The sequence below is a fragment of the Centroberyx gerrardi genome, chromosome 16 (genome assembly GCF_048128805.1).
Source record: "Centroberyx gerrardi isolate f3 chromosome 16, fCenGer3.hap1.cur.20231027, whole genome shotgun sequence".
In the NCBI taxonomy this organism is placed as follows: domain Eukaryota; kingdom Metazoa; phylum Chordata; class Actinopteri; order Beryciformes; family Berycidae; genus Centroberyx; species Centroberyx gerrardi.
Window position 1 is genome coordinate 7344216 of NC_136012.1, and position 22590 is coordinate 7366805.

Here is a 22590-nt window from a genome sequence, read left to right on the forward strand (position 1 = left end):
ACATCAATACGCTGCCGTATGAATGACCATCGACCTAAACAGCTGAAAATATCAGAACTGACATTTAGAATGAAAAGCTTAATTTCTACCTGTAATACCTGGTCTAAAATTACTGTAGTCCGTGCAAAAAACAACCGTTTTTTTCAAACGCTAATGATCTTGAATGCTACTCAGATTGAGAGACGAAAAACTCTACTTCCCATAGAGCGCTGCTGCTAGGGAAGGAAAAACTAGCTGTTAAGCTAGAAGTTATTCGCAGAAACAAAAACATCTGGTTTTGCAATTTTACCTTCAAAATAAAAATGGCAGAAAGCCACAAACATTAAGCGGTGTACAGAAGTACAAAAGACAAATATTTGGGTAATTTATTTATACCCAGTGGCTGTAAAAGTTGATTTCTAGCGCCCACTTCATTATCTTAAATGCCACGTGTGCCCATAATACAAGGTCTATAAATATAAGCAAGATAAGGAAAATATTTTTGAATACAATGACTTTTATTTTGAAAAGTTCAGACCGTTTCACACCGGAAGTCTTTCGGTGTGAGTATTTCGGTCTTCTGGCTTGACACTGGTAGATATAGCGAGCACATGAGGTTGTGGTGTACGCACATTAAATATCCAAACGTGTCTTTTTCCTGAGTTCATTTATAGCTTTCGTCAAACTACCAAGAAGCTTATTCTGCTTCAAAGAGACACAATAACCCGTTTCTGTCTTTCAAGGTAGTTATCTAACTTGATAAAGTGGACAAGTGTTGTGCTACGTTGTTGGCTAGCTAGCTAAACTAGTGGTAGCAACTGACCAGCTATTTGCTAACTATTAACATAAAAGCTAATTTGGCTAGAGAAGCAAGCAAGTGGAGGAAACGTGAGTTACGGTTATCTGTCCAGCCACTAGGCTATTGTGACAAATCACAGAATATGGGTTAAACTGATAAGGTAGAGTTGCTAGCTGGGCTAACTTATCTGAGATAAGTGTTAAACTCAGCTGTAATGTTTGGGTATTAATTTCAAGTGACTTGGCGACTGTGTTGATTTTGGTCATTACTTTTCCACTTTAGCTAGCGTAAGATAATTATCCAGGCTTTATGAACTGCAGTACTTGTTATCAACACTAACGACACACAGTGACTAGCAGGAACTGCTGTCCTGTGTACAGACTTTGACCAGGTGTCAGCCTTGCGCTCTTCTTTTCTCAGCTGGCGAAGGAAACTGCAGCCCAACGTCTACAATGTCACAGGCCACCAAACGCAAACATGTTGTCAAGGAGGTTCTTGGAGACTTTGTCACACCTACAGAAAACCAGCAGATCGTGAAGGTTAGCTGTGTATGGACTTTACTGTAGGAAACATCAAATGGCTGCTGTACAAACGACCACTGACCCTTAGACACTGTACAGAAAACAAGAAGGCAGTGTCATTTCTCTGACTCCCTCTCTCCATCTTTACCTGTGCACCTGTAGGTCACTGGTAGCCGTGGCAACAACCTCCATGAGACTGTCACCGCTCAGGGTGAGACCTTCCTGGTGAGCATGCCCACCAAGTTCCGCAAGAACATCTGGATCAAGAGAGGTAAGTGATGTTATGGGATGGTTAGATTAAAAACAACTGTGGAATATTAGTTTAACAGAGAGTAGAGTATTTTTGTTACAGATAAACCAACACAAACACTTAAAAACTGCAGCGTCCTGCCTTGTTCATAATGATATGTCGCTGGTTTAGAGCAAGGGAGGGAATACCAACATGGTTGTTAATAATCTTAGTCTTTTTCCACATTGCTGCTGGATCATACATCAGTTATGGTGTATAACTGATATAACTTACTTTTATCTTAATTAAAGATATGTCATTTATGCAATATTGATTAATTTTCAGGATACTGTGAAATAATATATAGATAAATATAGATAATAAAAATCATAATAAAAACATTATTATTACTAAGGATCTGCATGAATAATACATTCATCTCCTGATCACATTGCTCAAGCTGGTCAAATGAAACAAGTTTCCAGTATGGCGTTGCAGTGTGTCCTGCCTTGAGTAGACGTTATTTTTGGGGAGAAGTGCTGCATTTAAGCTGCACACAAGATGGAGCCATTTAGGTTACTGCAGGGAACATTTTCACATAGACCAGCATCCAGGAAGAGGAAAAGGAGCAAAGCTTACAGCTGTTTTGTGTGAGTTTTTCACTGATATACAGTATATGTATTGTACAATATACAATACCAGTATGAGTTTTGTGCTAAATCAGAATTAGAAAATGTGTGAATGTTAGGACGAAGGTAGTTGTACATATCTCATTTCTTGATGAAGATGTTAAGCACTAAAACATTCTCCTCAGTGATGTGTGCAACTGGAGGATAGGCCTTTTTCATTTCATATGGAAATGCACTACAAGCATTGTCAGCCTTATATTCTTTACTTTTCATAGGTGTACCAATATTTATTGTAGTTTTTGTGTTTTTGTTTGCTGTTGTTTTTGTTCAAACTGCCTCTGCTTTCTGACCCCAAGGCGACTATGTGATTGTGGATCCTATTGAGGAGGGAGAGAAGGTGAAGGCAGAGATCAGCGTCATTCTCTATAAAGACCACATCCAGCACCTGCAAAAACTAAAACTCTGGTGAGTAGGAACACACACACATGTACTTGTACAAACACAACATAACTAACCCTAACCCTATCAAAGTTGCCTCTACAGGACACACTACAAAAGCCTCTACTAACCAGCATTGTTTTGTCAATGTGATTTTCCTTTGCTTCCTGCAGGCCAGAGGGCTTCACAGAGGAGCCGGAGAAGACAGACAGAGAGCAGGAAAAGGGAGACAAGCGGGGGGAGAAAGACGAGGAAGAGGAAGGTAGCGAATCTGAGGATGATGAGAGCGACCTCTTTGTTAACACCAACCGCTGTAACTACCACTACAGCGAGAGCGAGGAGGAGGAGAGCGAGGACGAAGACGAGGACGAAGAGGCAGAAGAGGGAAGGACAGAAAATGGCTCCTAGTGGGAGCGTTCAGGACGCAGACAATCAGAGCGGGAGTTGTGGAAATCATCTGACACTGTGCCGTTATCGCTGTTGGAGTTGATGCTGAATTGAAATCACGGTCCTCCGCCTTCACTTTGATGTAACAGCCCCCCTCTGCAGCTGTTGTATGGCAGCCTATCAGGGACATTAAATGGCATGAGTGAATGGGCGCGTTGTCCCTCTGAGTTTCGCCCATTCTTGATGCTGATGGGTTTTTTTTGTGGGGGTTATCGCTGGCTTCAAAACTAGCAATCTCTTGACTCCTTCTCCTTCTTGACTCCTGCACATGAGCAAAATAACTCCTGCTCATAAAATCCAGTCTCATAATCATTTCTATAATCTTGAGAGTTGAGACTTGAATGATTTTCCTGTTGATTTGACATTCTCAAGGACAATTCCCACACTCTTGTTGAACACATATTACTAACTCAGGCATGTCTATATACTGCACACCTCACTATATATTACCACACATTTCTTATGTAACCGAACATGATGTTTTAGCACAGTGGCTCTTCCTTGCATCTGCATAACAAAATAAGTACAATTTGTGCAGGGAAACGTTTACTTAAAAGGTAATGTCCAGTCATCCCATTTCCAAGGCTAACATTTTTAAAGCAAGCATGGCATCACCCAAAACAGTTTTTTTAAAGTACAACTGTGAGCAAGGGACAAAATATACTGTATATATTTTTTTCCCACTTTTGTTTTAGTAGTTTAGAAAGATCCTAAGAAGGGTGACAGACAGGTGTTGGTATTTAAACACTTCTCTCAAGAATGGCTGTAACTGGTTGAACCATTCCCAGCTCTCTGACACTACAGGTGTTGATGAAGAGCTGGTTTAATTGAAGATAGTCTTGATGATTCGGTGTGGGACGAGCCCAGAAAAACCTTAGGGTTGAGGCAGAAGAGACGAACACCTTTTTCAGGTTGCTCTAGTTCCAACTGTCCTGGTATCATGTTGTATTTGGTAGTTTGTAATTGTGACTGCCTCGTACCTCAACGCTTACTGACATTCCTGACATAATCGCTGAGTTTGGCTTGTTAGCATTTGGATTACTTCTTGAGCTGTGTGAACAACAGATATTGGACCCCAATGTCAGCAAAGCCTGCAATGACTAAAATAAACCATTTTTGTTTTCTCTCTTTCCATGTCTCCGGCTTTAAGAATACAAATATGTGCAAGAAGTTAAGTCGTGGTGTAGAATGTCTTTAGTCTCTTCAATGTTAATTCATATTCAAGGAGGGAGCTGCCTTCATTTGGCACAAATTCTTGATTTGTGATTTGAGTCGGGACTGTCTGGGAACAATCAGAAATGTGCAGAAATACTAATGGGAACCTGGATATGGAAATTAACACATTTATGTCACATACTGTACATGGCAATTCCTATAGATTAGCAGTCAATATCTAATGCAGATAATGAAGCATGTTCAGCAACAGATAGCTGTAGGCACCAAAACCAGTTTCACAGGAACTTTTCAAGTCAGAGTTATTTTCCCCCTGTGGCATTTTCACATACTTTAACCATGATAGAACTTCAACTTGGTATGACAACATACATATAGGACAGTACAGAGTGTTTACTTCTGTTACTTTTACAAAGGGTTTTGTATAGGACTTCATCTAACAATTATTTTGATTATCGATCACTTTTTCAATTAATAATTTAGTCTGTAAAACTTCAAAAATAATGACAAATGCCCATCACAAGTTACCAGAGCCCAAAGTGATTCTTCAAATTGCTTACATAGTCTGGCCAGCAGACAAAAAAATCCAAAGTATTCATTTTATAATGACATGAAACGGAGGAAAGCAGCAAATCTTAGCATTTGTGAAGCTGTAACCAGCAAATGTTTGGTATTTTTACTTGATCAATGACTAAAATGATTAATTATCAAAATTATATTTGATAGTCGATCGACTAATCGATTGATCAACTAATTGTTTCAGCACTAGTTTTGTATTTTAGGAAGCCCATAATTCTGTAAACTAACGTTTCTGGTCAAATTATTTCTGAGAACTTGGTAAGAAAGCATGCATGCTTTTTTGAAAAGGTCTTTTAAGGGAAATGTTCTGGTTCCCTGTTTACTTTCACAAACATTGTCATCATATGCTATCGTGATTCTGCTGCCAGTTTCTTAAACGCTGAAACAAATTCCCAAAAGGTTTTTGGATGTTTGGAAACAAGTCAATAAAATAATCTACTTAAAATCTCAAATACTCCCTTTAAAATTGAACTGTATCTCTCATACAATATGTAGTCCATTTAAATAGCAATTTCAGTTATAAATTGATAATATATCTGTAAAACCATAACACATTGTGTTTAAAACAATAAAAGCAATTCAATTTAAATTAAGGTGTTACAGATAAAGGTAACAGAGTTTACAGATAAAACAGGTAAACTAAAATAATACTAATAAAAGTGTAGCACAAGTGTGTGTAGTGGAAGTGGTGGACAGTTCATAGTTGAGTATTGGTAAGGATTGCATTTAAAGTCTTCAAAGTCTGTTTGCTGAGCAGTAGCCAGGTTAGCGCAGGATTTTACCCTTGTGCTCAGTGGAAACCACCTCTCTCTGCTCTGTCACAGACTCTGGATGCCACAAACTTCACCTCTTGACCTGCGATACCAGCAGGTCTCTCGAGGTCCTGGTGTCTTTTGGGAAAGACAGTTTGGAGAAGTCTGGTGTGCTTGTTTTCATTGGCTAACCCTGTAGCATCAGGTAGAGAGCATTGAGGGCTTTCTCTAGGAGTGCATTATGCACTTAACCGGGAGGATTTCATTTGTCACCATCCATGTCAGGCAGAAAGGGATAGTTCACATTGTGCACTGGACTCACTGGTTTGTGCTCCTGCCCAAAGAGAAAGAGAGTAGCTATTACAATTCCTCCTACCCTAAGTTGAAATGCTTTAAAGGTCCTGCATTATTCAGTTTTCATAATTTTGTTTTCAAATGTACCATGTCTCAGGGTAAGTATAATGTTCTTCATTATATTTTGCAAATCAATGTAGTTCAGTTAAAAGGGAATACATTGAATGAATTTGCTCACAGGCAGAACTAACACAATACTGGACCCTGATTGGCTGACAGCAGCAGCTCCTTTGATTCAAATGAGGTAAACCTGCTGAGTCGAGGCTTTCTAGTTCAAATGCTGCAAACTGGCCTGACTGGAAGGATTTCAGTAATTCTTTAGTGAGTTGAGCCAATCAGGATCAAGTGCAGTTGTGATGCGTTGACTAGTTTGTCTGAAACTGCCTATAAAAAAGGATAGATTTTTTAAAAATGCAATTACTTTAAATTCAACCACTCAAGCAAGAATAAAATCTTACAATGTCCACATGAAATATCGTTGATATGTATATAAATTGAGGAAAATTTGAATTGCCATAATAGGCCCCCTGTAAAACTTGTAAGTTAAAGTGTGTATGCCGTTGGCAGGTTGAGAAACATCTGCATTGTTTGGTGCGATTGAATAGAACCCTGGAGCATTTACGCCTCTAAATAAATAAATGCAGACTCAAATAATTTTCTCAACTGAACAACTAGTGTCACCTATACACACACCTAATGTTGATAGAAGTTTACTGAAATGTTTCCAGTCAAAATCTAAAATGGCAATCAATCTTCAATAGACAATTTTGAGAATGGATCAACTGGGATAGCCTCAATTTTTCTTATCTGCATCCCTCAGAGTCGCATTCCAACACTCAGCCTGTGTCTCTTTTAGCCCCGCCCACAACTTAACAACCTGTGAGGGTCTTCGTTTGTGGACCAATAAGATTGTGTGGTAGGCACATGGCTCCTCCTCTTCCTTTTCAGGAAAGTCAAAGGTCAGAAAAGCAGGGTTGTGGGTGGGGTAGGCGTTCAACCTAACCATACACATCCCCACAAAAACGTCGTCAATGGGGAACAGGTGAACCCTTTTAGATATGTCGTTTAGACGTTTGGTCAGCAGGCCCGAATACACCACCCCTCCCCCGCCTGCGTATGCAGGATAAAGGCCCTTATAGAAGCTATCTGGCACAAAGTACTTGGATTTCTTCACTCTGTTAGGTATGGCTGCACCGATCACATCTCCGACCATGAAGTCTCGCATGACACGGTGTGCTTTTGGCTTCTGCAGTTGATCCTGGAGGTAGTCTATCATGGCCGGGGTGTTGACAAAGATATCATCATCTCCCTTAAAGACGAAGCGTGTCTGACCGCAGAGGCGTGAGAACCAGTCCCAGAAGAGCACGTCTTTCAAGGTGAGGTTGAAGAAGGAGTCTTGGAAGTCCCACTGGAGAATGTCTCCATAATGCTTACTCTCCAGGAACAGTAACTCAGACATGTCCACTCCCAGCTCCTCGCGGTTCTCTTTGCCAAGCAGGAACACCCTGCGGATGTATCCTCCGCCTTCTCTTCCCGAACCACCTCCTTCTCTTCCTCTGTTCCTCTTATCTCCTGCCACCCACCCCACCTGGCCCCAGGACTGACGGATGGCCTGCCGATTCTCAAAGTTCATCTCCGTTGTCTTGATGGCTAGGAGAAGCAAGGGGGGCTCCTTCTCTTCCTTTGCCCCAGCTCCACATGTCATATTCGGCTGGATGAGGACGGGGTAATCCCTCTTGTGCATGTGGCTCACAAATTTGAGCATCCGCTGTGGCAGATTGGCAAAGTTGCTCGTTCTGGTGTCCAAGTCTCCAACTGTAGAGAAACTTTGCCCCAATAGGGACTCATACATGGGGTTAACTCTTTTATATTTCCTCTTGGGACTCAGGATGGGGTTGTAATAGCGGTCGATGGCCAGCTGGAGCTCGTTCCAAACAGCGCCCCTGTGCGGGTGGAGCTCCCAGAAGGTTTTAGGCAGTGGGGCCAAGCCGTTGGTTCTATAAGTTCCTGAGGCGATGAAGTGGGTTATTTTAGCCCCGCGTAGCAGCACTGCGGTACCGCTCGTGTTTGTTGTAACCGTCATGTTGAAGCACACCATCAGAGTGATGTAGGTGAAAAGCAGGACCATGAGGATGCATGGAGTGCACAGGCACATCAACATGTTCCTCCAGCGACAGTAGCACCGTGCCATTCAGCTGGAGGAGCAGAATAGTTAGTTAATTTTGACATTTCTTAAAAGACATGCCATTCATGTATGTCTAAAAACAGGCTGGCATAAGAAAGTCATTGGTGTAACAGAGGCACAATGGTGGGACCGACAACAACAGCTATTCTTTTGAATGTCAAAACAGAGAACCAGAGAACTAACGTCAAATGTACTACGTGCCATCTTCTCAAAGCCCAGAGATAGTGAACATGAGAGTGTGAACATGGTTGGAGAGGTCAAGGTATAGAATGAACAAGTAGAAATGTCAGGAGAAAGCATGAGCGAAGTAAATGAAAAAAGAGAGAGAGCAAGAATTGAGAAGGGAAAAGTGAGCAAGAGTGAGTAGGGACAAAGGAGAGAATGAGGCTGACATCTGATAGAAAAGCAAGGGAGAGAAGGGAGGGGGAAGAGAGAGTATGAGAGCCAGAATATTTACTGTTTGAAAAGGAGTGGTTGCCAGAGGAAATACAATTATATTAGAGGATGGGGTACAGAAATGAATGCATTCTACATCTGTAAGAAGTAACGCTGTAACATTAAATCAAATCTAAACCTATCATCTCATCAACTCATCAATCATCTTTATAACCTTACTTATACACATGGAGTCATTTGATATAATTAAATCAACTACTTTTAGAGTGTTGAAATAGAAATAAGGAGTCAGCAGTTCTTTTTGCTTACCCTTTTGTTAATTGCAGGCTCCCTCATTCACTGAATACTTATCTGTTTTGACAAGCAAGGTCAATTGACCATGCTAGTAATCTTACATCTCCGTTGGCTCAATTCACAGTAAAAAAGAAAGTAAATAAGAAATCCTTTCCAACGCAAAAACAAAAATGTAGTCCAGAGAATCAGTCTAGCCTAAACTCATTTGTCTTGGTGACACTTTCTGGAGAGTGGGGGCCTCTGTCTCGGATGAGACTGAACACTGAAGAATTTGCATGCAGAGAAACTTACACAGAGGCAAGACACGCTGACAGTCAGGTGTGCAAAGGAAACACCCACGGTCGAATGAGAGAGCAAACAAGAAAGACAGACTCATTAGCAATCAATGAGAGTATCTGGTGTATCAATTCTAACAAAGGACACTCAGTCCACAAGTTGTATAAGAGAGATCCTAAATGTTGTTTTCAAGATCAAGATACATTGTATTTGCATTTATGACATAAAACTACCTAATACCCTTTAGTTCTTCATGATTGACTCTTGATGCTGAGACCACTGGAAGTGTGAGGAGAACAACTGTACATTTTACAAAACTGAATTTTCTGTTGAAACATTTGTAACTGTAAAATGTCAACCTAGGTCCATCTTGCTCAAACACAATGGCGGGGTGAAAGCTATGACGAAAGGATCCAGCAGCCCAGTGACACCTTTATCTCTCAAACACAGATCAGGCTGGTTGAATTTTCCCTTCAGTTTCTATACAATGTAACATAAGCAAACACACTTAAAAGAATACTTCCACTACCAACCCATCCAGCCACCACTTATCAGGTTAAACAGGAAATACGAGAACTGGCATCATCTCATCTGCCTGCAATGCCTGAAGTGCATCTGGCATCCTGCAACCTGCAACCTTTTGTGTTGCAACAGTATGATTTAATCCCCTTGGAAAGAGCTGTCTCTGTGAGTTGGATTGCAGCTGTGGTCTTAGATTGAGTAGTGTTAGCTGAAAGTGGAAAAGCCTACATTTGACCCTAAAGGATCAAATCCTGATCCTGTAAAATGGAGTTGGAAGCCTCAATTTAGCCCCTGGGAAATGTGGTACTGTACATGCATCAAAAACAGTGACATTATATTGGGATTTTTCTTTTCTTTCTGTATCGAGTGAAGTATTTGAGATTTCAGAGGCCAACTGTTCACCAGAGGAGTAATGGTTTAAATCCCAGATACAGATATTGACCACATAGTACATGTTTAAGTGTTTCAAGGGCAGTAGAGACACTTGCACTCTGACATCACTGTAAACATGCATATATATGTAGGCATTTGGTTATTGGGAAGCATGAGTAGTGTGTGTGTATGTGTGAGTCTGTGTGTGTACATCTGTGTCTCTATCAGTGTGCCAGATCACAGTTTGTCTTTGATTAGTCATAAGATAAAATCAAATATTCATGCTTATTAGGAATTAAAATGCAACCACACTCTTTCAGCAGCCATGCTAATTGATACAAGAAACGTCAACAGATTATCATCTGCTATTACACAAGTTGCTGTCACATTTAATGCTGTAATACGTTGTTTGTGGGTGTGGGTGTGTGGTTCCCAGTTTCTATCCCTTTAGCACACCATCAGAAGATCTGGGGGATCCATTTAAATTGCAGCTTGACAATGTGAACAATCCTTTCTATCCAAAATCTCATTGGAAACCTAGCGTTTTGAATCTCACCTATACAAGTTTGTTAAATAGGTGGGGAAGGTTTAGGTTTTTAGCCATTTACAAACAGTAAATTGTCACATATGATTAACTACACAAATTTGTCAATTTATGTAAATATTTGATTATGGAAAGACTGAAAATTCTGGTCTTTCTGCAAACATGCTCTTTAATCTTTAAACTACCTAGAGGAATTCTGGATCAGGTGATATCTCAGACACCACCACATCCTGGTACTGTGAAATTACAGTGATTAGCCTGATGGGGACGCTATAATTAAAGGTCAAAACTTAAAACTTTGAAAGGCCCGGACTCCTACACTGTCCGATTGACAGGAAACTTGCTGCACACATCCAGCTGTCCTTACAAATTACAGGTTATAATTAAAGGTCAAAATTTTTTACTCAAACAAGATATTTCAGACACCACTGATGCGATTTCGAGTTTGGAGGGATGATACATGAGGATGTGGTGAAGGAGGTCTGGATGAAGTCTGGAAGACAAAGTGAGGCCACAGACAGGAGCTGAGAGAGGCAGAGTTAGAGGCACAAAGCAGTAACATGGCTGTGCTTTCAAAGTCTAATCTGTCACAGACTGCTGATTGTCTACTTAGACATTAACAAGCAACATAATCCATTGTCATGAAATATTACTTTAAATTTTTGCCTCTAAAATTGATAAAATATTAAATTGAACAGACCATTCCAATTATTATATTTATTCCAATGTGCAGATTATAATTTGGATAAATTTATAGTCCACAATACCACTATTTAACATTTTGGAATATGATTGTGTCTATAATCTTACAATCAAAATGTTTTGTTTTTCTTCAGAAATATTTTTGATTAATATGAAAAATCACAAATAATACCTATATTTCACAGGAATCTGTGATTTTTCCATATTTGTAAAACATTTTTTTAATCAAACCCACGTTGGAAGTGAAGCTGTGTAGCTCTGACAGCACATAGCACATCAAAGAAGAGACAAGGTAAATACTGCCACCTAGTGTCACCACCTTTGCACATCTGACCATTCTATTCTATTCTATTCTATTCTACTCTCAAAATCAGGTCTGTGAACAGAAGGAAACAACAGTTTTTCTTTGTTATAAAGATGACAGGACTGTTTCAAAATGGTAGGAATAAAGTTTTATTTTTCATATGAAGGGGTGGTTTTGGATTTTTCTTCTTTTACAAGTAGTATGTTTTTGATAAAACTTGCAAAAAATCTTCTAGCATATTCCAAGAATGATGGACATGAGATAAGGGGATTTATTGCTGAATGTTAAAATGAAGACACTTTTTTATTTTTTTTCACCGAGTGGAAAAACAATTTGCTTGCTGCTTTTTCCATGCACCCAACTACCAGTACCACTAGGACATGCAGGGGGGTCGGGGGGAGTGAGAGGAGAAGGGAGGGAGGGAGGAAGGGAGGGAGGAAGGGAGGGGAGGGGGGGGGGGCAATGGGGGAGAAGAGGAGGAAGGAGGGAGAGGGAGTTGGTAGGTAAAAAAGACAAAGGCAAACTGCTTGACAAACACAAACATGGAAGGAGCTCATGGGTTGTGTGTGTGTGCGTGTGTGTGTGTGTGTGTGCATTTGTGTGTTAGTGTGTGCTTCATTATGTATGAGGAGGTGTGTGTGTACGATGTGCATGTTAGTATCTATGTCTGAAATGTATGTGAGTGTGTGTATGTAAGGGGCGGGGGGAGTGCAGGGGCAGGAGAAAGAGAGAGAGAGAGAAAGGGGGGGGGGGTATTACAATTCAACTAGCTCTAGAAGCACACTACCCTCACTTGCAGTATTTCCACATTGCAAATCCCAGATTGATTACAGTGATAATAAGACAAAACTAGCCGGACCTTTGGGCCATGAAAAATAACAAAAGAAATCATATTTATATATCATTCTAGTATGATTACGAGATTCCCCTGAATCTGTCAAGAGGGGGTCGTCGTCATTTTTAAGATACTTTCTAAAATATCTGTGATCCATGCATCTCCTGTGTGATTTTCTCAAAAAAACAAAAAAAATAAACAAAAACAAAACTCTATTCATTGAAAATTGACTCTTATAGGGACATGTATTGTTTCTTTTTCCTTGAACTTTTTTTTTGTTTTCCTATCTAAACCCAATGTATAGCTCTGAAGTGAAGGAGGAGTTTCTCTCATCCAATCGTGGTTTGACAGGTTTTGTAATGTTGCCATTTCATTGTTTACATGATCAGTCTACTGTTACTGTTACAGTAGCGCATACTACTCTGGAGATGGGGGTGGGGGGGGGGCCTAAATTCGTCCCACGCTAGTTGCTTCGGGGAGGGAGTGAGAGAAAGACAGGGAGGGGGGTGAGGGGACGGGGGTGGGGGTTGGGGTCGGGGGGGGGGGCAGACAGAGACAGACACATAACAGATCATTCAGTCAATATGACCAAGCAAAGTATGTTCAATCAATAAAGGTATAGGAATGCAAAAAAGGATGCAGTAATCAGTATTATCATATACCATCTTTTGGCTGTGAGCTAAATAAAAAAAAGAATCACAGTCGGACTCAAACTCACTCTCTAGCGGTGTGAACCTGCGCCGTCACGCAGCGACCCCGCAAGCGTCTCTTCCCGTCGGAGCGAACAGATGTGGCCCTCCGCGCAACAGCAAGCCCGTATCGATTCGAATACGACATCACATTTTTATCATCGCCGTCGTCGTCGTCGTCGTCAGCAGCAGTCGTAAGACCCGCACAACCACACACACGCCCACTCGCACAAACACACAACCTTTTGGAGTTAAAAACCCACAAAATAAATAAATAAATAAACCTCTCTTCTGATTTCAAGAGTTTTTTTTTACCCACGCTCCCTTCATTGTGGTCACAGATGAATGCAATAATTGACGAACGTGACGGACAGACAGGAAGGAGTGTGAGGAGATGTTGGATCTGGCCTGCGGACTGAACTGTGACTGAGATGGCGTGCTCTCTCTCTTGCTTGAGTCTTTTGGCTGTGATGCGATGGGGAAGTCCTGAGACACAGTGCGGCTCTAAGCTGCTGGCATAGGAAACGGGCGGGCTGGGCAGTCCACGGGAGGCCAGAGTCAGGCTGGATTACAACTGGATTGGTTAGGTCGGTTTGGATCGGCAGCTCCCTGGCCAATGACTGCTCGCGGAGGGAGGTTCTTACAGTGCAATGGAGCTTCTGGCAGCGTGAGGATCGGTGGGAGGAGCGTGTCCGTCAAACAGAGACCACACCCTCGAAGGTGAACGGAGACGCCCGGCGAACAACCAATGAGACTTCATGAGGTGTACAGACTGCATATAGGCATACACGCACGCACGCACACATACAAACACACACACGCACCGCAACCACCAGCAACGCCATGGCAGCACCCTGAACACCTATGCAGGAATCTCGAAGCACTTTCCTTAAGCAACTCCCTAACACTCTGAAACAACAACAAATGACTGACAGGCAGCGGACGAAAGACGTAGATGACCGGTGTGTGTTCAACTGGAAAGATTCATCCAAAAATCAGCCCGGCGCATAGCGCGCGGGTCCAAGAAAACTACCCTACACATCCGGTTGCGTCAGTGATCAATGTCCCTGTGAAACGAGCGCGTCGCGTGGATCATACTCATGTAAACAGACACCTTTTACACAGGAGGAATCAATATTGCATGATGACATAATCAGATCACAGTTCAAAAACAGGAAGATCCCAAATCAGAGAAAAAAACAAAGGAAAAGGAAGGAAGAGGGTTGGTCTCTATAAAAACGAGGAGTCTTTATAAGAAAGGCTACAAAAACTCAATGGGACCTCCGACTTCAGCATACAGCAAAAGGCACCACAATATTATTCTATTTATCTAACTCGTGAAAAAATTGGCACGTAATTCTCTTATTTTTTCATCTCTCATAATGCTGTAAATCAAAAAACTTTACATATAAATATTTCCCCCCCGTTATAAAAAAAGTCTTTGCTGTTAGCTAGTAGACAATTTTTGCTGAAATGAAAATAAATATTTCATTTGTTTAGAATATCTGTCTGTTATACAAAATAAAAATATTTCTCCTAGGTGCAGGTCTCTAGTCCACTGGTTGTGTGTAGGGGGAAAGGGTGTGTGTGAGGTGGGGGAGGGGGGGGGGGGGGGGGCAGAGTGGCAGGGGTGTATGGGTGGGTGTTGGGGGGGAGGGGGGATAAGTCTTAAAGGGGCATGTTGTCGGCCTTGGAGCGCTGCGCCTGGGAGCCGCGGCCCTGCCCGTTGCTGCGCGTCCCCGGCCGACTCAGCCCGCGGTGAGTCCGTGTGTCGGCGCCGGACGAGGAGCGGAAACCCGAGACGGTTAAGGGCGGGTCCAGGTTCATGTTCTGCATACTGAGGAAGGGCGTGCTCTCCCCGTGGCCGTCCTCTTCCTCCTCTTCCTCCTCCTCCGACTGGCTGAAGCTCTGGGAGCTGTAGTCCCGTAGGCCCACTGCGCGCTGGGAAACGTGTCCGTTGAGGCGGTTGCGTCGCGGGCGGCGCCGGCTCCGGATGGGCTCGCGCGAGGAGGCGTACTCCTGCGTGGTCTCGTAGGCCTCGTCGTCGGGGAGACGGTAGGGGCTGGACGGTAGGCTGCCGGTGCTCTCCGTCAGGTAGGGTCGCCGTGGACGACGGGGCTGCCTGTATAAACATCCATCCTGCAGGGACAGAAACATATGGGACGGTGTTAGTCAGCAATCTGATCTTCATCACGCTGCAGCATTTATCGTACATCTATTTGTTAGGCTGTTTGGCACCGTTTGTCTACACTGTCTACACTGTGTATGTGTTGTATGTATACTGAATGTTTTATCCTTATGTCATGGTCTTATATCATTATGTCAACAATAATAACATGTGATTCTTTATTGATCCATGTAGAGAAACTATTGAGAAACTATTGAGAAACTATCGAGAAACTATCGAGAAACTATCGTCTTCACGTCTCTGTTATGGCGCCTCCTGTTGCAATATTACTGGCTTTGTTTACACTGTGATTCATTGGAATAAAGACATTTTGTTCATCCTGAGATTCAGTGTCTGAGCTTTTGATAATAATAATGTGATATTAGGGAAATCCTCTTCTCTCTTGCTCCCCCTCCACAGGGAGGTCAGAGGTCAGGTTCAGCTACAGAACAGCAGTCCTGGAGCTGGTAGGGATTCAGTGTCTTGCTCAAGGATACTTCAGCAGAGCGGATGCTTGCCAACAAACTGTCAGCTTGAATGACAGTTGATGGGAGGTTGTCCGCTTGACAGACAGTCTCCCTCCTACTCAAAACACCACCATGCTGCTCCTATCATATATAACAGTTGTTATGTACTATATTTAAGTGTGCGTGTGTGCGTAAGTGTGCCCTCTCCTTACATCAGGGCATCGTAGCAGCGGCTGGTCATCCTCTCTGTGGTAGGCGGCAGCGGCGGCGGCGGGGGGCAGGGAGAGGGCGTGGCCTGTGTTGGGCGAGGTGATCTGGAAGGTGGGCACCTGGGGCGGCAGCGGGGGGTAGTGGAACTCCACCGGAGACAGGCGCGCTGGCGTGGTCAGCGCCGACACATACCTGGACGGACAAGAGAGTAGCACGCATACACAGCATATGAATTACGCCTAACCCTCATATACAAATGGGGTGCAAGAGTGCACAGAAGCTAGAGCTCAGTTGGCCATCTTTGTAATCGAGAATTTAGTCTGACAAAAATAAAATAATATTAAAGCTGCACCAGGCGAATTTGCACATTGGCAGCTCTACATGGCAGCGAGCCATTTGAGAATCGAACGAGAAATCATGTACCGTGATGTCAGTAAACTGCACACGGGACGCTCTTGTTTACCAACCTGGCAGGTCTGGGATCCCTTTATACCAAAGGATACCAAAGGGACGAGAGGGGAAAAAGATCTAACGTTGGTGAGTCCAGCTTTCTCTGGACAGAGTGCTGCTCGCTGCTGTTTAGGAGACACTTTGTATTTTGCTCTTAAGTTTTAATTCTGCACTTTCTGGGCCGGAGAAGTGGAGTGGAGGTGGAGAAGTTTTCCTGCCTGTGACCATACGCAACACCAGAATTTCAGTTGGATAAACAAGGCAAATCTATGGGGTTTCCATTAGTGGGGATGGGACGCTCTTCTCAATTTCTGGGTAATGAAGTCCTTCAAGCGACAGTTATCCCCCCCTCCACCACCACCACACACACACACACATTACCACCTTTCCTACCTGTCGCTGTGCGGCGAGTCCCTCAGCGAGTCGTAGGAGTCTCCGTACTGCATTCCCGGCCCGGACACGTCTGCACAGCCCCAGTGGGCGGCCCTCCTCGCCATGCACGCCGGACTGCTGCACTTACTGGTTCCCACCGAGCTGGACAGCCCCCCCGACTGGCAGTCTGAGTTCATACTCTCCGTCCGGTCCATGCTCCACGTCTGCTCCTCGTGTCTGTAGGCATGTGTGACGGGAGAAAAAGGTTACAGCAGCATTGAGGAAGCAGTGAGAGAGGAAGAATGAATGAACGGTAGGGATAGGGGGATTAACTGTATAAAAATGTACATCTTAACAGGTCATTTAATCTAGTAGAGAGTCTTGAAATGTTATTTTTGTTAAAACAACTGAAAAAAGAGCAGATAAGATAAAATGGTAAGATAATTTCACTTGTTTCCAATGCAAGTCAAGAATTTTTCTTTCCTTGAATCAGATGACATTATGCTGATACTAATGATCTGAATGATCTGCCTTATTACAAAACACTGTCATTTGATTCAAGAAAATTCTCGAAACAAGTTTAACTATGTTGGCAACAAGTGAACTTATCTCAACTCACTGGAAGAATTTTTTAATTATATTAAGAAAAATTACGTTTTTAGAACTCAATACTAGACTAAAGTGTAGAGAGAAAGAGAGAGAGAATGGATGCATGCGTTTATCTCCCCTTATTTGCATATGTGCATGTGCTTATACGCATATGTGTGTGGGGTAGGTCTACCTGGAAGCATGTGAGGCAGTGGAAGAGTGGTGGGAGTGGGTGGACATTCGGCTGCCTGCGTAGTTGCCTGCACCCTCCGCTCCGTGGCTGATGACACACTCTGTTGTAGGGACGCTCTTGGAGATGTACTGCAACACACACACACATGCACGCACATGCACACAGCAAAGTCAGTTGAAATAACATTGTACTTAATGCAAATGTAGCAGAATAAATTGAACAGAACCATGTTGACCTGTGCGAACATAATGAGTTAACGTGCAGGTGCTATACTTTAGTACAACTTGTGTTATAGATTTGTTATAACCATGAGAGGATTCTACAAGACAAATCTGCTCTAACTCCTCAGCGCTTCTCCCTCCTCACTGTGCTTTCACTGTTGCTATTATGCTGACTCATGCCCATCATGTCTCCAGGACGATGCTAGGTGTTTTTCTGCCCTCTCTTTAGCGTCTGTCAGCTCTGCTCCTTATATGCTCCTACTGTGGTGAGTGGATTGGAGTTTTACTTATACAAACAGTTTTTGGAGGCAGAGCTGCTCTGGAGGCAGAAATAATCTCATTGGTTGAGTTAAACATCAATGGGCAGAGACAAAGAAGCCACAGTTTTTCTGGCTAAGTGACATTAGACTAAAGTCCAGTGACAAAGACAAGGGGTAAAAGAGGAGCTAGCTAATATTATGAAGTCTAGCACTCTTTATACTATATGAAAAAATGCAATTTAGCCATACTAAGTTATCTAGGTTTGCTAGTTCAAACTAGTCATACTAGCCTACAGCTATCTAGGTAAGCTAGTTAGCTAGCCTACTGACCTTCCAAGATCACGAATGCCATACATGAATGAATGAAAAGAAGGAGTCATTGTCATTTGTATTTTTTATTTAGATTTGACCGCAGTTCTTTCTTTGACATTCACATTAACTTGTGCTCCAAAAATCCTGTGATTCTTTGGCTCAACCAGTGAGATTATTTCTGCCTCCAGAGCAGCTCTTCCTCTGAGAAATGCTTGTGTAACTAAAACTCCACTCTGTCTGTAGTGATCTCCTCAACGTGAGATGCAAGGTTGTTGGAAGGTGTTCTCAACATGTCTTGATGGTCTATAAATTAAATTTGAACTTAGGTTTTCCTCTATCAGGCCTCTGCTGTGTGTTTGTACTGTTTCGACTCACGTCCACCATGGGGATCTCCTCGGGACCAGGCCCGGGGTGGTTGGGCCCATTGGCCAGCATGTGGTTGGGTTGCTCCACACACTGATTCTGGTTCTGATGCAGGTGACTCTGCATCTTCTTCCTCTGCTTCCTGGAGGGGTGACGACAGAGGAATGATAAGTAATCTGGCAAAAGTAGTAATCTGAAGACAGTGAATGATATCCTCTCCCTACTTACTCTAATTGCTCTCTAAAACCCTTGTATCTCTCTTCTTAGCTCTTGTCCTATTTTTTTTCCCTGCCACTTTGTTCTTACATGATCGTTTTATGGTAAGAGGAATATTATCAGGCCACTGCGGCTCTCACCATTGCACTCCTTACTATTGGTTTCATGCTATTTTGCCCATCTAGGAATTGAAGCTTATTCTAGTGTTGCACTCACTGTAAGTTGCTCTGGATAAGAGTGTCAGCTAAATCCCTAAATGTAAATGGAAACTCATGCCATGAACCCTTGTCACTCGTTAGGATTTACTGATATTTCCAACATATTTCAATTTTTTATTTATTTATTTTCTGTAGTTTAGAGTTTATCAAATGAATGAATATTGTGAAGGCTCTTTTCAACGTTTTTGTGAGGTTTGTTACTTGTCTTTTTGAGTTTGGTCCATTCTTTCTTTTTTGAATAATGCCCCACTGGTACAACTCTTAGTTTTGGTGGATTTTCACTCCGAGGAGTGGTCAATTTGTAGTTTTTCGTTTAGTTTAATTCGAGGGGTTAGAGTTTCCATAGATGGTGAGTCATTTATGTCTTTTTCTCCAAACACACGTACTTGGTTTTGCAGTAGGCCACCACACAAACGATGCCAACCACCAACAGCGCCACACAGATGCCTGTGATAGTCAGCACCCGCCTCTGATAGAGCTCCTCAGCCTCTGTGGGTGGAAACACACACACGCACACACACACACACACAGACACACACACACACACAGGCTCACATGCACACACACGTTCATGCATGCATATATACAGAGAGAGAAAAAACAGACAGACAACAAGATACACACACACAGACACGCACACACACACACACACACACGTACAGTATGAGCGCTACTCCATTGATGGTAACTACAGAAGCAACTTTCTCTCTCACTATTATCTATTATCTTCTGCCATCCTACCCGCTGTGCTGTCTGTAAAACAACTCCCACTCTATCATGTCACATGGCTTTCAGTTTTAACAGTACCACAGTCACACAGTGCTACTACAACACAGAGGATTAATTCTACAATCTCATGAATATTATTGTAAAAAGAATTGATGTAAACCTACATCCTAGACTTCCTACTGTCCCTATATATAAATCAGTGTATTTACAATGGCCATGGGGATGTAATGCCAGAGATGGCACTGGAGGGGGATCTGAACGCATGCCTGTATACAGATGGAATCAAAAAAAGACGACTCGTCCGGATGAAAAAAAAGCATTGTTTGTTTACAGCGTTAACACCACAATGACTTGGGGGCAAGATAAGGATATGGTATTCACAAAGCTCACCGTCCCAAAAAGGAAAAAAAAGAGAGAAAATTGGTCATTTTGAAAGGATTGAAAAAAGAAAATAGACTGTGACTATCTTTTACTTCATTGGTATATTCATGCACTTACAGCAATTTACAGGTAGCCTATTTCTATTGTAGGTGATCATGTGTGACTATTCAAAGAGGTCTATAGAGGGCTTTCAGGTGATGCACCCTCTGGCGGCCATATTGGAGGTCCTCAGCTCTTGCCAACATCAGCTCTGAACAGCTGATTACGTTTCTAAATGTACAATTTGGCCGCCTCAACACAATTTAATAGACATGGTTAATTTCTATGCTGTTTTTGAATGGGAACCAATCGTTTCTTCACTGATACGTCTGATCGATTTAGTTTAAATAATATCAGCTCGTTAGCTAGCTAACCATAGTATCTGGTAAGCTAACCAGATAACTACCGTTTTGCTGTGAACACATCTGATTTGCGCACTAGCTAAGGTTTTAGTTGCCTAAACCTAACCCTAACCTTAACCAAAGTTGTTTTACTTGCCTAAACTTAACCTTAACCGTTAACCCTAACCTAACCTTTCACTTGATAAACGGGTGGAAATTTGATAAATTTGTGATATTGTTGCACAATCCTTTCGTGGTGGAGGAATATAATCTTTCAATAATTTGTGTCCACATGTAATCTGCGTTTCAAAATTTTATGACACTGTTTGCTTAAGACGAGACAGTTTACTGTGTCACAGTAACCTACATTTGGGAAAAAATATACCTCATCAGATCATTCAATTTTTCATTAATTTACATTACCACACCACAAAAATCTTTTTCAGGCATCTCTTTTTCTAGCCTGCTTGTTACATATTTAGCTATTATTTTCATAGAGCCAATTCTCCAATGGACCTCCGTGATGGTGCCAGACAAGGCTGCTGGGAGATTTGTGATGCAACTACAAAGCCTCTATTGGCAACAAGGTCAAGCTGGTTATAGCACTTTTTTTGTCACAGTGATGTCTTGATGTTGAGTTCATCTGTAGACAGATTTGGATCACATTACATGATGCTGCATTGAGATCATCAAGTTGTCACAGGTTTGAGGTGATGCTGTGTGAATACTATGCAATCTTGGTGTATAGGTTAATTCAGGTTTCTGGGCCTGCTGTGGCGTAACACTGTGTGTCAGCACGGCAAGCGCAACGACACAATGACAGAGGGAGCAACAAACAGAACATGGGGAACGAATAAAAGGAAAAAAAGGAAAATGGAGGAGGAGGAGACAAATAGACACTGGGAGCAGGGGCGTGTCCAGGAGGGGGGCCTGGGGTGGCACCAGCCCCCAGAAAAAACGGACTGGCCAGACCTAGTGTCCCCCCATACTAAATCTGGAATATCGTAGACCCTTGGATAGTCAGTGTCCCTATATGGCCGAATTAAAGTCCCTGTAGGCTAATGTAGACTAACTATTGTACACTTTTGCTATTTGTTAGTTTCAGTGTTTGTTCTCAGTGTTTGTGAAATTCTGTCACCTACATGCAGTGTTTAGGTGAAAACAATACATCTATCTACGCATCTAACTGTAGCTCTTATGGAAGAAAGATGGTTGAAAATATGGGAGAAAGCTGAATGTTATGTGACATTATTGAAATTTGTGATCAGTCGTAACAGGGGCAGGTAAAGCAAATTCTTAATTTCTCCTGTTTTCAAGTCTCATGAACTGAAGAGCAGTTGATGCTCAAACTGTCCCCCTTACCTGATTCGGTACCCCACCTTGCCCTCTCCCCCCTCCCTCAAAATGTTCTGGACACGCCACTGGAGGGGAGGGGAGGGGAGGGGTGGGGGTCTACTAAAATAGAGTTGGTAGAGGGGAGGGGGGTTTGGTGCTAAATAAAGGGCCTCTATAGGGATTGACAAGCCTACCAGAGCCTTGGCCCGGCATTGTGTGTGTGTCACAGGGTACTGATGCAGATAGGCAAAGGGAAATGGGGAGGCTGGCTCGCTGGCACAGCGGAGCCAACAGCACTCCTGATTTAGGACAGGCGAGCTCCTGACTCTGAATCAATCAAGGGCAGAATAATAAGGACAGACTATGTGGTCAGGGCTTTCGCTATAGCTTTTGGTAACACTTTGCCAAAATACTTGCAGCTTGCACGTTTTCATTTGATAGGCTGCCGAAGCCAATATGCATATTGCCAAAGCCCATAGGACAAGTTCTAACCTACTAATTACTGATGTTTCTTCTGATTCGGACAAGGATGTAGCTTTGGCTTCTATAGGCTCTGATAAAACAATACAAAAACCTTGTATTCATCAAGGTCCATTACATAATGTTTTAATTCACCTCTGCACATTTTTGCATGAATGTATCCTTTCCAATAAATTTAGGCTACAGCCATCAGTTTGGCTCTTTGGCCGGTGTCTAGTTTTCCAGATGT

At 42.5% G+C, this 22590-nt stretch overlaps 3 protein-coding genes across 4 annotated transcripts in view; 1 reads left to right on the forward strand and 2 right to left on the reverse strand.

Moving 5' to 3' along the window:
- The first annotated feature begins 574 nt into the window (after positions 1-574).
- On the forward strand, positions 575-4170 carry eif1ad (eukaryotic translation initiation factor 1A domain containing). 2 transcript variants are annotated; one of them, XM_071927133.2, is made up of 5 exons: positions 575-722; positions 1177-1317; positions 1462-1570; positions 2514-2622; positions 2769-4170. In XM_071927133.2, exons 2-5 carry the CDS (start codon positions 1231-1233, stop codon positions 3001-3003), a joined length of 540 nt encoding a protein of 179 aa, XP_071783234.1. In that variant the 5' UTR covers positions 575-722; positions 1177-1230; the 3' UTR covers positions 3004-4170. The 2 variants fall into 2 exon arrangements, with proteins under 2 accessions (XP_071783234.1, XP_071783233.1); XM_071927132.2 differs by having other exon boundaries at positions 1199-1317.
- A 2523-nt stretch (positions 4171-6693) lies between these two features.
- On the reverse strand, positions 6694-9217 carry LOC139933099 (N-acetyllactosaminide beta-1,3-N-acetylglucosaminyltransferase 2). Its single transcript, XM_071927116.2, has 2 exons — positions 8791-9217; positions 6694-8095 (listed from the first exon to the last, which is right to left on the reverse strand). The coding sequence occupies exon 2, from the start codon at positions 8089-8091 to the stop codon at positions 6694-6696; it is 1398 nt and encodes a 465-aa protein (XP_071783217.2). The 5' UTR covers positions 8092-8095; positions 8791-9217.
- A 5470-nt stretch (positions 9218-14687) lies between these two features.
- Positions 14688-22590, reverse strand: part of nrg2b (neuregulin 2b) — a 38155-nt gene continuing 30252 nt past the window's right edge. The window contains exons 7-12 of the mRNA XM_071927186.2: positions 19443-19545; positions 18635-18764; positions 17467-17594; positions 16707-16922; positions 15866-16055; positions 14688-15158 (exon numbers count right to left, since the gene is read on the reverse strand). Coding sequence (XP_071783287.1) covers positions 14688-15158; positions 15866-16055; positions 16707-16922; positions 17467-17594; positions 18635-18764; positions 19443-19545 — 1238 coding nt within the window. The remainder of the gene's footprint in view (positions 15159-15865; positions 16056-16706; positions 16923-17466; positions 17595-18634; positions 18765-19442; positions 19546-22590) is intronic.

Coding starts and splice junctions, on each gene's coding strand:
- eif1ad (XM_071927133.2), top strand. CDS start 1,231: ATGTCACAGGCCACCAAACGCAAACATGTTGTCAAGGAGGTTCTTGGA. Junction 1,318..1,461: donor AAAACCAGCAGATCGTGAAG/GTTAGCTGTGTA, acceptor GTGCACCTGTAG/GTCACTGGTAGCCGTGGCAA. Junction 2,623..2,768: donor CTGCAAAAACTAAAACTCTG/GTGAGTAGGAAC, acceptor TGCTTCCTGCAG/GCCAGAGGGCTTCACAGAGG.
- LOC139933099 (XM_071927116.2), bottom strand. CDS start 8,091: ATGGCACGGTGCTACTGTCGCTGGAGGAACATGTTGATGTGCCTGTGC.